We start from the raw sequence: 12,711 nt of genomic DNA on the forward strand, positions 1-12,711 counted from the left end.
AAAACATGCGTGGCACTTTTCGGCTGATTTACATATATAATTTACATGCGTGCTACGCATGTGATACGCATGATTTACATATTTTGCTACACATTATTTACGCATGAGAATCATGTGTTTCTCTCATGATTCTCATATGTGGTTACACATGATTTACGCATGTAAAATTTACGCATGAGAATCATGCGTTTCTCGCATGATTTTCATATAAATTTTACGCATGATATACGGGTGTGCTCTTTACAGCTCAATTACGCATGGAATTTTCGCATTAAAAAATCATGCGTTTTTCATATGTATTCCATGCGTGGCACTTTTGCCTGTGTATCATAAGACTGTTCACTTTAATATGGGTTGGGGGTGTGTATTAAATTTGGGTTTATATGTTTGCTAAGTATGGATGGATGTACAAGGTAAGGGTGAGGGGGATTAACAAATGCCCTCCGATGGCGGAACCAAGAGGGTGACAGAAAAGGACATGGGCTCTTCCGGTTAAATAATCATACCAGCTTTGCTTAACAGCAGGCTGTTGGTTATTTGGCATAAAGAATGGAGTTTCTGTCGTTACCGCAGGGCACATCCTGTGATACCATGGAGAGAGGTGTCCACCTTGTTATATTTGACCGAGGTGGGCTGGTGGTCATAATGGGTTTTTAGTAAACGGATTGAGGTCTCATTGTCCAGTTGGCCCTCAGAAATTTTAATCCAGGGGAACCTCTTGTGGTACCGTGTGAGCCGCTGCTATGCTCGGTTTTTAGCTACCAGTTCTACTTCTAGGCTTTGATCATACTGCGACCATAATGCGGTCAAAGAACTTTTTGATGTAGTTAGTGTTGATAAATTAAAAACTGACAGAAATATAGTTGTTGTGTGCTTAGTGCATAAAGTCTGTTAATAGTGTCTTTCAAAAAGAATAAATGTGTTTAATGCCAAAGACTGCTTTATTTGTTGTTTATAGGTCACAATACGGATATGATACCTGGAGGTAGGTATTTATAATAGGACGTCCTTCCCCTATCGAATTATAATTTCCTATTAGCACCATTCTTTCGGTTATACAATATTTCTCTAACCTAATCTCTCTGTCTTATTTGTGAACTTTCTTGCTGCCAGGGTGTCTTGTATATTGCAGAGGTCTTGAATGTCAGGAGTCACTGTGCTTGTTAAGGAAACCGGATCAAGCACTGAAGTGGGATACATGTACATGGACTATTTCTGCACGGTATACATTCCCATAGACTCAAGTGTCTGACACGCGTGTTAGAGAACGACCAACTAAATAATTTTACATAAATCACAGTGTTAATATTTGTTCAAGTTTTCTAATGTATTTTTAAAACAAATGAATATTAGTTAGCTACCATGTTCTATAATCAAAGTCTAGGTTCTCATATAAAAAAATAACTGTATAATAACACTAGATAGAAAAAAGGTTTGGGTACTTCAGCTTAAACTCCAACCAGAGTAGCCATTTGAAAATAAAGTGCAATTTGAAATCCTGAAATTGTAATATTTTACATATTCATTATCAAAATTGATATTTTGAACATATTTTAATCTGGATTTCCAAATTCATCATGTTATCTAGGCGTAATTACCTGTCTGAAAACATATTTAATTTAGAAATTCATAACTAAACAGCCAATCATTGACCGGATGAAAATTATATCATAGACGCAATTTGTATACATTACACAGGATAAATTTTTCATTTTTCATTTAGTTGGTTGTTCCCGGTTAGATATGTGAACTGTCAATACAGCCCCGTGTGATCTTGGTTCGTGATGTAACATCTTGAGTCTTAACAGTGTTAATGTGATTAAGACGGTCACTTTCCAGGTTTGATTTAAACTTAGTTTTCATTCCTTTAACGACATTGTGTATTTGATAAGGTACACATATTTCTGTGTGAATGTCATAGTGATTCTACATTGTCCAATGTTATACCTGATGGATTCTTATAAAAAAACTGATTAAATTTGACTTATGGAATATCCACTATTTACGGGTAATATTTACATAAGTATTAAGCCTTTCATGGCCATTATTTAATTTACTGTTCGTTATTTAGGCGGGGACGGAACTCAGAGGAAGAAAGAAAGGGACATCCGGCTTATCCGGCTAAGTACTCATACAAGCATTGCTTTTCAGCAGTTTATTAGTTATTTGAAAGAATAAGGTTTCTTTCGTTAGTTCACGCCCTCTTCCTCCGTGGTAGTATGGAGGGAGGTGTCCACCCTGTTGTATTTGACCGAGGTGGGCTGGTGGTGATAATTGGTTTGAGTAAACGTATGGCAGTCTTATTTTCCAGTTGGCACTCAGAAATCTTTACCTTGGGGAACAGGTCTCTCGTAGTACCTTGGGAGACACTGCTATGCTCGGTTTTTTGGCTACCAGTTCTCCTTCTATGCTCTGATCATACTGCGGCCATAATACTTTTAAATGACGTTGATGTCGATTAATTCAAAATTGATAGAATTATATCTGTTATATGGTTTGTATATGCAGTCTGTGTATTACTCATTATGCATTTCTTCTTTCTTCTTCATATAAGACTAACCACGATATACAGCAGATTTTTTATTGTATTGTCTGTATATTGCAATGCATTGTATAATCATACGATGATTATTTTACACCTACGCGCAACATGTTGCTGGTTTCTGATTAGTTGACTACGACTGATCTGCAATTAAAATCGTTCTCACGGTAAATTGAATTGTCTCCATGCCTCTAATCTTGTATCTCTGTAACATAAAAATGAGCAGCAAAATTATATGATAATTTTGTTTTGATTTTTTTTTAAATAGCAGAAAACCATATATGTATAGTTGATATATGATAGAAAAATGTTGTTTCGTGAGAGGATATGAAGGGGATGGATATTATCCCTTCGGAATCACAAAATGTTTTAAACCCGAGGCTTGTTGTGACCCTCGATTAGAATGCCCCTGTATGGTAGCAGAAAACCATATATGTATAGTTGATATATGATAGAAAAATGTTGTTTCGTGTGAGGATATGAAGGGGATGGATATTATCCCTTCGGAATCACAAAATGTTTTAAACCCGAGGCTTGTTGTGACCCTCGATTAGAATGTCCCTGTCCTTGATATCCACATATAAAAGAGTCTTACAGTATTACACATAGTAATTAAGTGAAAATTATAAAGTATTCATTTGCTTTAAGCATGATTCTATATTATGTAAAACTCATTATTGATATTGTGCTCCACATTTTCCACGAGTGTCCAAAGCTGTTTTAAACTCGTGACTTAACATTCTCGATACTCCATCGATTACTTCCACTGACAAATTACTTCTGTTGCCTTTAGTTTTACTATTAGAGTGTCCAGGGGAGGATATAATGGTAGTGATAGTAACCCCTGAAGTATCTAGGATGGTGACCAAATAACGGTTGTAGTAGTGAACGTTATGTGTGCAACTGCATGAGTATGAAGGAGAAATCCTAATGGTGAATACCGGTATGTCTATAAATATTCATGGAATGCTGAAGAAGATGAACACATGCTTTAGTTCTGTTTTATTAATAATGTAAATGTAGGTATGTAATTTGATGACATGCATGCATTGATTAATTGACAAGAGTAAAGTATATCTGTGTGTCTGTTTGTCTGTCTGTCTATATGTCTCTCTGTCTCTTTGTGTCTATACCTGGTTGTGGTGGTGTGTCATCTTCTCCCTCACATACAATGCCCACGTCTTCGCTGTGTTGACAGTTGTCATTTCCCCAGCCGTTGAATTTACAGTTCGAGAGGGCTGATTCGACACCGGAGCAAGCTAGGTCGTCCATCCATATAATTCCTGATCCAGGACCAAAGTTCTTCATTTTCTGGTTCTTATTGTCACTGAATTAGAGCAGCGTTAGATAAGGAAGCTTATATTATATAGAAGACATAATAACAGAATGCTGTATGGTCCCGTTATCTTGTGGTCTTTACATTGAGAATAGAATGGAATCTTATCATCATAACAGAATTACTTTATGATCAATATCTACCCATTTTCTACATTCTAGAGGTTATTATCAGTGTTGTTATAATAACCCATGTACTATGTCAAAGCAAAACTGAAGGCAACAGAATAACGTTAGTTTGGCCCTAGATTTCGAACCAAGCGTCGCTCTCTATAATATTCCAACGAGGTATCTTAAAATACCTGTGCATGGTTTGTTGTTTTCTCTCCTTAGGTAATACTATAACATGATCCAATTGTGGATATAATTACACTGATAGTATCCCCTTGAGTATCAAGGGTACATCTTCGTAGTATCAAATGTCTATACTCTGTACAGTAAAACTTGCTTTAACCTGATGTCATCAGAATTAGAATATTTGAAAGGTTTAGACCGGTTTCTGGATTTTACAGGTTTAATTACTATGATATAAGAAGGAAATTCCATACAATTACGATGGATTGTACAGGGAACAGATATAACAATATACCGTTTCACTGTTAAAAACATTCCCATTCCAGTGAAGTGTCTCGATCATATATATACATGGTACGTATTTCGTCTTGAACATAGATTTACAATAAGTTACGAAGATGTTTACGTCACACAGACTATGACATGGTGTAGACATCTAAATTAGATTGCACATTTCCTGGAGATCAGCATTAGCAGCATTAGAAATTAAATGATTCCTTTAGTTGAAGGATACTTGGAGGTAGCTTTTAAAAAAGGAAACCAAAAACCCATGTTTGATGTATTGGAAGACAAATACCTGAATCCTAATTGTCGACAAGCTACACGGACTTCAAGAATGTCGAACTCATCATTACATACTGTTCCCCAGACATCCCTGTGGTACACCTCCAGTCGTCCCGACGAGTCAGAGGGTCCTCCAACAAGGCGCAGCGGAGCTAGAAATACATTTTACGTGGAAATAGTTTAGACCTGGTAAGGGGATAGGTCAAACTAAACTCAGATTACAAATTGTGTCACCACAAAAATGTTTCGAGGTCAAGTGAGTTGCCATAATATCTACTCAAAACAGTTAACTGGTTACTAAGTCAGTGTGGATATAGATCAAATATGACTTTCAGTTTACTGTATCTGACATTATCATGACTGCTAAAATTATGTTATGCATGAAGTTAAAACAGGCTTTCGAAACATTGATACAAACACACAGAAATATAAACAAAAGAAAACATAAAACGATACAACAACGACATTATGTACCTGGGACGCAGCTGTTGTTAGATATATATCTTACACGTTATTAAAGACATGGACCACTAGCTTTTGTTAAATTTATCATTGGATCCTTTCAATCATTGTTTTTCTATCATCGAACTTTTTAAAAGATGAAAATAAAAGTCAAGTACATGTATGAGTATATCTGTGATCTAACAGTTACGAGTTATCTATCCTTCAGCACCAACAAAATCAATCAATCTGTCTGTGTACTTATATCCTGCTGATATTTGATAAGTAATGTGTATGGTAGTCATACTAGAGAATGGCCGTCACCTCGTCAAAGGCTATTTTTGGAGAAAAAAAACACAGTTCCTTAAAAGTCACCTTATGGGTTTTTTCTGAGTGTGTGCCAAGGTTTACGTTTTAATCAAAAAGTGTGCAATTTGGCAACTTTCTGACAGAATCCCCTCGTCTATACCTGGTGGTGGTGGGGGTGTTGTAGTGACTTCTTCTTCCTCACATTGAATGCCTACATCTTCGCTGTGTCTACAGTTCTCATGTAACCAGCCATTGAATGGACATTCCGAGAGGGTTGCTTCGTCACCGGTGCATTCTACGTTGTCCATCCATATCGATCCTGTTCCAGGACCAAACTTCTTTATTCTCTGATGTTCATTGGCACTGAATAGGAGCAGCATTACATAGTAATGTAATATATAGTGGAGCGGCTAACATCGATTTTTCGGCGAAATCGATCAAAGTTTGAAGAAAGCATGAAACTTTGCATATGGCTTCTTTGGGACATAAGGTTACAGGAATAAAACGGACCCCAAAAAATCACAGCCCCCGTCGGCCGCCATTTTCTGTTTTCAAAACGGCCGCCAAAAATCACCTTAACGACCCATAACTCGCGTTCTATACCAGCTAGACCCAACCTTTAAACGTCCATATTTTTGATACATAGGAACATTCTGGTAGTGTTAAACTTCACGTAGAAGGACCCACCATTTTGAATTTCAAGCCAACTTTGCGAGCTATATCCTTATAAACAATGCATCTGATTGGCTAAGTTGACTAAGTAAATATAGAGAGAGTACTTATACTTTTGTAGTCTTTGATACATAAATAATTTGATTCTTATTTTAATTTCAACATGACCGCCATTTTGAAATCCAAGATGGCCATTTAAATGTAAGTTGTTTCTGTATTTCACTCTGTAAGTGATCGAGCAAAAAATCAAGCTAACACTTTTAAAATGTTGATATGACCTGCCTTGATTTACATTGGAATAAATTCCTGGATTGTAACTCTACGTGCGCAATCGGAGGATAATCTTTCATGGGCGTTATCGACTCCTCAACTAGAACATTTTTAATGTCGCAAGTCAACAGCGATTGACCAAATCAATGCCCATTTGCAGATAACACCCAACTCATTCCTTTCAAATCCCACCTCACAATAAAACTCTTATGGAAATGGCAAGTCATCTGTAACCTTTTCAGAACATCTAGACTCATGTCACCTTATGGTGTCTGAGAACAAATCCTCTCTTTCCAAGATGTCTGCCAATTTACTTAGCATTTTCTCAAGACAACCGCTATATTTCTTGTAATGAGCTGGGGTAGTAGAACGCACAAGAGTTCCTTGTGGCACAATCAGCAGCTTGCACTATCGGTCCCACTCTTTGTCATAGCCAAGGTTCCAGATGACCAATATCTGCACTTAGTTTGAATGATTACGAATCTTTTGTTCTCCGTCGCTGCAATTTATTTTCGCCCAGTCCTTGGTGCCGTATGCATGTTTTTCTGGCGGTGGCTATGTGTTTTAGGTAAATTAATTTTGCATATACTGCACCGCTAGCATAGCGCTTTATCTCTGTTTTTAATTCGACACCATCATCTGTCTTACCATCGCCATCTTCATCTCCTGAAATTGGGAGTTCTACGAAGGTTCAGCTATTTTTTGTAACTCTTCGCCATAGAGGAATTTATTACTATTTTCTCAAGGACTTGTTTCGTAGACGTACCACAAGATTTCGTGTCAGTCGAGGTAGACGTCCATGCTTTGGCGGCAAAACCTTGCTATGAACTAACTCGAAGTCCTTCCTTATGTGGAGTCTCCTGATGTTGTTGGAGTCGTTCAGGATAACATCGAACCAATATCCTAGACATTTATCTGATTATTAACGTATTTGCAGTTGGTTATTTGCCTAAAGTCAGATTGGTCATTTAGATGTATTATATACAGATATAGCTCGCAAAGGTGGCGGCCATCTTTAAATACAATATAGCGTCCTTCTACGTGAAGTTTAACATTACCAAAATGTTCCTAGGTATAAATAATATGGATGTTGACGTTTAAAGTATGGGTCAAACTGTTATAGAACGTGAGATATAGGTCGCAGAAGGTGGTTTGTGGCTAATATGGCGGCCAGTAGAGGCCATGATGTTTTGGGGGTCCCTTTTTTTCCTTGAAACCTTATGTCCTAAAGAAGCCATTTGCAAAGTTTCATGCTTTCTTCAAACGATTTTCATGCTCTACCGCTCAACTTAAGTACACATTATAGAGGGCACATAATAACAGGACAGTGTGGTTTCGTTATTTTTTTGGGAACTCATTGATTGATCATCATACATTTCATACAACAGAATATTACTCTATGGTCAATTATCTACCCGTCCTCCACATTCCTGAGGTTACTTTCACCACTGAACGCAACAGAACAACAGCTAGTTTGGTCCTTGATGCCTCTATACAGACCTGTGATTGATTTATATTTTTGCTTCCAATAATACCTTAAGTGTTGCTATAGAATGGTCAAAGGGTGGACACTGATAGTAACCCCCTAACTGTCGAGGATACAACTACCTGTAATAATAAGGGATTAGTCCATATTTTAAACTAATAAAAAATGCATGCCAACTATCACTTTGGGTAATAAATGGCAAGGCGGTGTAACATACGTACCTTAACCGGATGTCATCAGAACCAGCATGTTTAAATGGTTAATTTTACAGGTTTTAATTACTATGATTAAAGAGGAAAATGCTGTATGATTACGCTGAAATAGACAGGGAACAAGCATGACCATAAACCATTCCATCGTAAGAAACATTCACTCTCTTACCAAGTGTCCTGACCATAATAGTCTATGTACATGTTGTTCGTCTTCATATTCACAGCTTCACAGTCTTCACAGCTTTACCACATATAACGTCGTTAAACTTATGACTATGATATGAAAAGCATTACACCAAATCGACATTGCGAAACATTATTACCTGAATCCTAATTGTCGGCAAGCTACACGGACATCACGACTATCGAAATCATTATCACATACTGTTCCCCACACACCATCATGGTACACCTCAAGTCGTCCCGAGGAATCAGAGGGCCCCCCAACAAGGCGCAGTGAATCTAGAAATACAATATGCACATGGATATTTCAGATTAGATTAAAAAAAGATAGTTCAGATTAAACTCATATCACAAACCTGTCCCAAGGAACTGTTTCGAGGTCACGTGGTTTACCGTGAAAGCTACCCACAGACGCTTTATTCGAAGAGAAACGATAATTAACACAATTTTACGCATCTTCGGTGACATTTCGGTATTTCTACCAAAAGCATCTCTATGAAAGGCCTAGTAGTTTTCACGGCAAGTGCAGAAACATTAGCAGAATTTCAACCGATATCTTATTCCGACAGGAATTAATGTTATTTTAGGAATCTTGGGCATCTTATGTTAAGGACGTATCTCCTTCAAACGAGATAACTAACGCGTTAAAACGAGATTTATATAGATAAGAATGTCTTTAAAACGAAATAACTAACGCGTAAAAACGACACAACTAACGCATTTAACGTGATAATTATCGGGTTTTAACGAGAAAACCATTTTATTTTTCAAAATAACCCTAATAAACTTTCGTTAACTGACAATCTCATAAACTTTGATAAAGCGAGATAAATTACAGTTTAAGATGTAACAGTTTTAAGTATAGATAAAATTAACTGTGCTAACGTTATTGAACCCATGTGAGACATTATATATATATGTAGTTTATCTTATTTTAATATTATGCATTATGCCTTTTCGTTTTTATCCATTACCGAACTCGGAATCCTTTTGAAATTTAAACAAAACTATACTGTACATGAAAATGAAATTCATCGGTACAAAACAACGTTAATACCGGTAATTATTCTTGTGACTTATCTCTGTAAACCTGAAGCTTCCGCAGTCCTCAGGATCAAATCAAAAACCCTTGGTTTTACTGTAGCTCATTTTGACAACAGTTCAAAGTAATGACTACATTACTGTAGCTTAAACTTTGGTTATAAAGGACATTGTTAAATATGTATTTTGTAAATATTTATGCTTACCGGCTTCTTCGACATTATACATAAGCAAATTGTTTTTTCTTTGCAAAACATATGAAGGTTATTGATATATATTTTACAAACAAACCGAAATTTCAGTTGAAATAGCGTGAAAGATTTAACATCGGTACAACAAATCAAATGTCAAAAAAGACACTTGCATATTTAACATTTAATTGCATGCGTATCTTTAAATTTATTGAATTCTTATCAGGCCTGAAATGTTGGTACAAAACGTAACGTATGCAAATGTTGTTGGGTTTTTTTTTTCTTCTTTTCTTTTCAGCTATCTAATACCTTGGTGAGTACTGTCCAAATGATAATTATCGATTATATTCTCTGGCAGTGAAACATTTGAGCTGAGTAGATGTGCTAGTCATATGTAGACACCAAGGCAATTAACGTACGCACAAGTATTATTCAAAAGTCAAACCAATTCAGATAAGTGACTATTACTGTTTATTTAAGGACTTACTTGGTGGTGGGTTTAACAGGCTGTAAACATTATGATTACCTTGTTGTTGCCGTGCCTTCAGTTCGTGAGTGTCTTGTCTTTTCCCGAAATGTGACTTCCATAAAGATTCGAGATATTCAAATTTACTTGGCATAGCGACCGTTTGCATATCAAATGCAAACATAACAGCCAGTACGGCAACCAACACACGTGTCCTCTTCTCCATGATGGCTTCGTTCTGATGTCTCCCCTCGACTAACCGGGTTTTATACTTGTACATGTAATTAACCAGAAAGATGACATGCGTATATTGAGAATTTGCAACCTTTCAATTTTATAGGCTAACATCATTTGTGCATATTTTGATTATCAATAGACATCCGGTCGTAAAAGATCATACGACAGTAAGAACTATTTTAAATCATTAGGTATTTTGCTCATTTGAAGAAATAATCGCATCATTAATTTTGCAGTATATCACATCAGTATGAAGGCATTAAAATCATTTCACAGCACTTAGGCAGACTTTGGTTTACATCTTTGTGTCACATCAGGTACAAAAACGCACAATTGGAAAGAACTCTTAAATGTCATATGTTTTAATCATGTATTTATTTTTATCCGTTTTAAGTTGTGCATACACATTATGGAACATTTGTTACCGCGTTATGGCCCATTACAATAGAAAACACAGTTAATAACAGGTCCAAAATTAAAAAAAAGACAAGTAAAGCGCTCTTATGGAAGTATGATAATAACATAATGACTGAACTTTGTCTCCATAAACAATAGTTCTCACTAACTAATAATTCATGAAATTAAAGTTTGGTTTTGTTTAGTTTCACGTCCTATTAACAACCAGGGTTATGTAAGGACGTGCCAGGTTTGTTGGTGGAGGAAAGCCGCATTCCCCGCAGAAAAACCACCGACCAACGGTCAGTACCTTGAATTAAGTTAGGCTTATTCTGTTACATAAGCGCAAACCAAATATGGCATAAAAGTATTGTTCCATATTTCATATGAAACATATAAACATAAAATGATGAAAATATCCACGACATTGTGCAGTATTTACTTGAAACCGTTGAAATATCTAATAGTACAGCTATAACATTCAGCAAGTACAATAGGTGTGTTGTATTCATACCCGAGCGAATGTCACGTGAGTTAAACAAATGCAATGCATAACCACCGAGGAGTTGATGATTTTTAGACAGGAGTATGCACATAATTCTGTAAAGAATATAGGCTATTGCAAATTGAAACGTATACTCTTACACTGAATTTCCCTTTAAAGGGGATATCTTATAGAGTCTCATTGAAAGCTTTCATATCCATTCCTTCATGTAGCTGTAGATATATTGGTAAATTATATTGATTAAATTTTCGTTATCCGTGTTCTGACAACTCTCTTTTTTGGACCGTTTGTGTCTGTTATACCTGGCGTAAAATGAAATATAAACAAGAGTCGTGAGTTGAAATTGAGGAAAAAATAATTTTAACGACATTCTAGTTACAATGTAAGAGCTAAACTAATTTATAACTTACTTTGCTAAAAGTTGTTAAGATAAATTGTGGACTTAATGTCGTTTCTCGGCTTGGATTGGTAAATCATATTACATGTATATGTAAAAGGTCGACATATTGATATTGCTTATATATTCTTTATCGGAATATATTTACATTTCCATTTTTCTTTCCTGTATAACCTTACAAACTGGGAAATCGTTTACGCTTGTGTTAACGCAGTCGATTGTCTCGCAAGAATACATATACATGTACCTGAACACTGACTTCCGCAAGAAGTGTTGATGCGCATCATATTTACCCTTTATGGTTTTTATATTTTTTAAGTCTTCAATAAAACAATTTTAATATAATGAATATCTTAAATGGTATTTCAGAATATAAAATATCTAAAAAAAATATTGCATTATTATGTGGATATGTCGTGTTCATCTTACCGACATAACTACACGTATCTCAACAAGTTATGTTATAACTCGACTTGCCGACATAGCTATCTGTTCAAAGTCGAGAAACCGTAATTCGATCTAAACTTACTCGATGGTAGAAATATGCCACCATACATACATTGACGAACAAACAGCGCTGAAAAAGTTGAAAGGTAGAACGGATAACGATGAAATCAATATGTACATAAATAACAAATAAATAAATACTGACATTTTTTCGTTTTGCTTGCTGTTTAATTACGGTAAAACTCATCTTGACTTCGATTCATAAACTGTAGACAATGACTGATTAATTTTCTGTCTATTTAGCTACCTACTGAGTCTAGACATTGCCAAAACTTGTGGTGTAGTTGATGTTGTCACTTAAAGGTTTTATGAAAATTAAAAAGATTGTTTGAATTGCATTATAATGGAACTGATGCAATGAAATCAACTGAATGGATCACTACCTGTCGTGTCCTTGGACTTTCGACTTCAAACTTTATTATTAGTCTCCATACAAAATACACTGAGTAGATAAACATGTTTACAACCTTCAACAAATGTAACACAGATGGAATACAAATTACATAACTTTTTGTGAAACATACATGTGCATTGAACGAATCACTGCCTAAGGTGTCATATTCAAATATATTATATCTGTAAATGAAATCTCAATATTTTGTGTGATTGATGTGAAAAGAAGCCGCCAATTTTGTATAAACAAGGTCTGTATATTTTATATGT

At 35.8% G+C, this 12,711-nt stretch overlaps 1 protein-coding gene across 1 annotated transcript; it reads right to left on the bottom strand.

Moving 5' to 3' along the window:
• Nucleotides 1-2,567: 2,567 nt before the first annotated feature.
• On the bottom strand, nt 2,568-10,261 carry LOC138321042 (neurotrypsin-like). The gene is made up of 6 exons (XM_069264439.1): nt 10,067-10,261; nt 8,449-8,587; nt 5,646-5,848; nt 4,749-4,887; nt 3,676-3,869; nt 2,568-2,747 (listed from the first exon to the last, which is right to left on the bottom strand). The coding sequence occupies exons 1-6, from the start codon at nt 10,230-10,232 to the stop codon at nt 2,734-2,736; spliced, it is 855 nt and encodes a 284-aa protein (XP_069120540.1). The 5' UTR covers nt 10,233-10,261; the 3' UTR covers nt 2,568-2,733.
• Between the last annotated feature and the right edge of the window lie 2,450 nt (nt 10,262-12,711).

Source organism: Argopecten irradians, chromosome 4 (assembly GCF_041381155.1).
Source record: "Argopecten irradians isolate NY chromosome 4, Ai_NY, whole genome shotgun sequence".
Lineage (NCBI taxonomy): Eukaryota > Metazoa > Mollusca > Bivalvia > Pectinida > Pectinidae > Argopecten > Argopecten irradians.